The 2,859-nt window shown below is 59.7% G+C and overlaps 1 protein-coding gene across 1 annotated transcript in view; it reads left to right on the top strand.

Moving 5' to 3' along the window:
- Nucleotides 1-2,859, top strand: part of SSRP1 (structure specific recognition protein 1) — a gene marked incomplete at its 5' end in the record, with an annotated part of 5,876 nt that overhangs the window by 2,702 nt on the left and 315 nt on the right. Inside the window, 6 exons of the mRNA XM_008944485.1 lie at nucleotides 3-141; nucleotides 268-313; nucleotides 1,170-1,293; nucleotides 2,014-2,184; nucleotides 2,408-2,499; nucleotides 2,621-2,804. Of these exons, the coding sequence (XP_008942733.1) occupies nucleotides 3-141; nucleotides 268-313; nucleotides 1,170-1,293; nucleotides 2,014-2,184; nucleotides 2,408-2,499; nucleotides 2,621-2,804 (756 nt within the window). The remainder of the gene's footprint in view (nucleotides 1-2; nucleotides 142-267; nucleotides 314-1,169; nucleotides 1,294-2,013; nucleotides 2,185-2,407; nucleotides 2,500-2,620; nucleotides 2,805-2,859) is intronic.

Genomic DNA, 2,859 nt, shown 5'->3' with positions numbered 1-2,859 from the left:
AGGGCATGAAGCAGAGCTACGATGAGTACGCGGACTCTGACGAGGACCAGCACGATGCCTACTTGGAGAGGATGAAGGAAGAGGGCAAGATCCGGGAGGAGAACGCCAACGACAGCAGCGACGGCTCTGGGGAGGAGACGGGTGAGGGCTGAGGCTGGAGGGACAGCTGAGGGGCCTGTCCTGGCTTCTTGGGCTTCTCCCCGCACCCCGGTGAAGTCACGTCTGCCCTCGCCTTGCTATAAGCTGACCCCTGAGTTCTCCTTCCAGATGAGTCCTTCAACCCTGGGGAGGAGGATGACGACGTGGCTGAAGAGTGAGTAGGGGCTGGGCCTTGTCTGTCTCGGGGAACGTGCGTCGTGAACGTCGGGGAACGCTCTGGGTGTAGCATCAGAGAACCACAGACTGGTTTGGGTTCAGGGAAACCTCATCTCGTCCAATCCCCCTGCAGGGAGCAGGGACATCCCCAGCTAGAGCAGGGTGCTCAGAGCCCCGGCCAACCTCACCTGGGATGGTTCCAGGGATGGGGCAGCGACCACCTCTCTGGGCAGCCTGGGCCAGAATCTAACAACCCTCCGGGTCAAAAATTTCTTCCTTCTCTCTGGTCTAAATCTCACTCTTCTGGTTTAGAACCATCCCCCCTTGTCCTGTCGCAACAGGCCCTGCTGAGAATTCAGTCCCCATCTTTCTGACAGGCCCCTTTAAGTACTGGAAGGTGGGAAGAAGGTCTCCCTGGAGGCAGTATCGCTTTGTAAATCCCTGGAGTTAAGACTCTGGGGAAGCAGCGCAGTTCCGGGCTCTCTCTGTGATAATGACTTGACACACTCCAGGGGCTGGAGCCGGCAGTCAGGGATCGATGGCTCCAGGGTGAGGTCTCGGGGGGAGGTGGATGTGGGTGGAGCTGAGCCCTGTAGCATCATGAGGGCCCAAAATTTACAGGAAGATGAAAAATGAGCTGTGTTTGTGGAAGGAGAATCCCCTGGGAGCTGTTGAGCTAGAACATAACAGCTTCAGCTCGAGAATTTCCGAACTACGGGCTGCCAGAGGCTGGAGAGCTCGGGGCGAGGGGTTGCTGCCCTGCCCGTGTGTGTCTGCTGCGTCTCCCCTGCCTCCTGCTTCCTCTTTTTGGGGTGGGGGCCCCGAGCTGTGGCTGAAGCCGGGTGTCCCCCCAGGTTTGACAGCAACGCCTCGGCCAGCTCCTCCAGCGGCGACGGCGACAGCGACCGCGACGAGAAGAAGCCGGCCAAGAAGGCCAAGGTGGCCAAGGACCGCAAGCCCCGCAAGAAGCAGCTGGAGGTGAGGGGCTGCTGCTGGGCCCTGGGGCAGGACCCGCCCTGGAGCAGTGCCAGGGAGGCGCAGGTCCCGGCCCACCTGAGCTGCGTCACCTCCTCCTTGTAGAATCAGAGTCATTTTGGTGGGGAGCGACCTTCCAGGTCTAGTCCAGCTGTTCTCCCAGCACTGCTGCGTGGCCTGTGCCACCCTCATGCTGGGCTTTGCCTGCCTGGGTCAGTTCTCCGAGCCTGACACTGCTGCCTGCCTGGACTGAGTCTCTTCCACCAGGCATGTTGTGCCCACAGTTGGCCAGTCTTTTTGGTTGTTGGAAGATTCTTCTTCAGCCACCTACCTTTTCAGCTTCTGTGGGGGTGCTCTGACAACCTCATGGTGTAGCTGAATCGGTGGAGGAGGCCAGCTGAGGCCCAGCTCCTCATCCTGGGGCAGCTTTGAGGCTTTCATAGAGTCACAGACTGGTTTGGGTGGGAAGGGACTTCTAAAGCTCATCTCGTCCAACCCCCTGCAGGGAGCAGGGACATCTGCAACTAGAGCAGGTTACTTGGAGCCCCAGCCAACCTTACCTGGAACGGTTCCAGGGATGGGGCATCGACCACCTCTCTGGGCAACCTGGGCCAGGGGCTCACCACCCTCAGAGTCAAAAAACTTCTTTCTCTATAGCCTAAATCTTGCCTTTTTTTAGTTTAAAACCATCACCTTTTTCTCTCTCTGCTTCCTGTGTCCTAGAGCAAGAAAGGGAAGGACCCCAACGCTCCCAAGCGGCCGATGTCTGCCTACATGCTCTGGCTGAATGCCAACCGGGAGAGGATCAAGTCAGAGCACCCTGGCATCAGCATCACAGACCTGTCCAAGAAGGCCGGGGAGCTCTGGAAGGCCATGTCCAAGGAGAAGAAGGAGGTGAGGGACAGGGCGGTGGGGCTGCTGGGCTCTCGGGAGCCTGGTGCTCCATGGGCAGGAGGGTGGGAAGGGATCGTGGCCCCGGGGAGCTGTCGAGGGAGCGTGGGCTCAGTGGGAGGTGCCGAGGGATGCGGTGGGAGCGCTGGCGCGGCGCGCGTGGGGACGGCCGAGGGCGCTGGTGGAGGAGGGGGCAGGTCCTGCTAGCCACGTGCTGCTGCTGCAGGAGTGGGATCGCAAGGCGGAAGACGCCAGGAGGGACTATGAGAAGGCCATGAAGGAGTATGGCATGGGCAGCAAGTCGGAGAGCTCCAGAGTGTGAGTGTGCAGAGCTTTACCCCTCCAACATTGGGCTGTGCCAGGGCCTCGCCAGGGCTGGGGGGTGAGGAGTGTCCTCAGGGTGATGCTTCTCCCCCTTCTGCCCCATCAATGTGTGCAGGGAGAGGTTGAAGAAGAAGAAGAAGAAGCAGGAAAAGCAGATGAAGGGGAAAGTGGAGAAGAAAGGTTCTACGTCCAAGTCCTCATCCTCCTCCAAGTACCCTGCCAAGAACACGAGCGAGAACTTCAAGAGCAAGGAGTTTGTCTCCAGTGATGAGAGCTCCTCGGCAGAGAGCAAGAAGGAGGTGGGGGCCTGCGCTGGTAGGGGGTCCCTGGGGAGCTCTTGCTGGAAGGGACCTG

The sequence above is a fragment of the Merops nubicus genome, unplaced genomic scaffold (assembly GCF_000691845.1).
Source record: "Merops nubicus isolate BGI_N331 unplaced genomic scaffold, ASM69184v1 scaffold27777, whole genome shotgun sequence".
NCBI classification, from domain to species: domain Eukaryota; kingdom Metazoa; phylum Chordata; class Aves; order Coraciiformes; family Meropidae; genus Merops; species Merops nubicus.
Note: the sequence above shows the minus strand (reverse complement) of the source record. Positions and strands in the feature narration are given on the sequence as shown.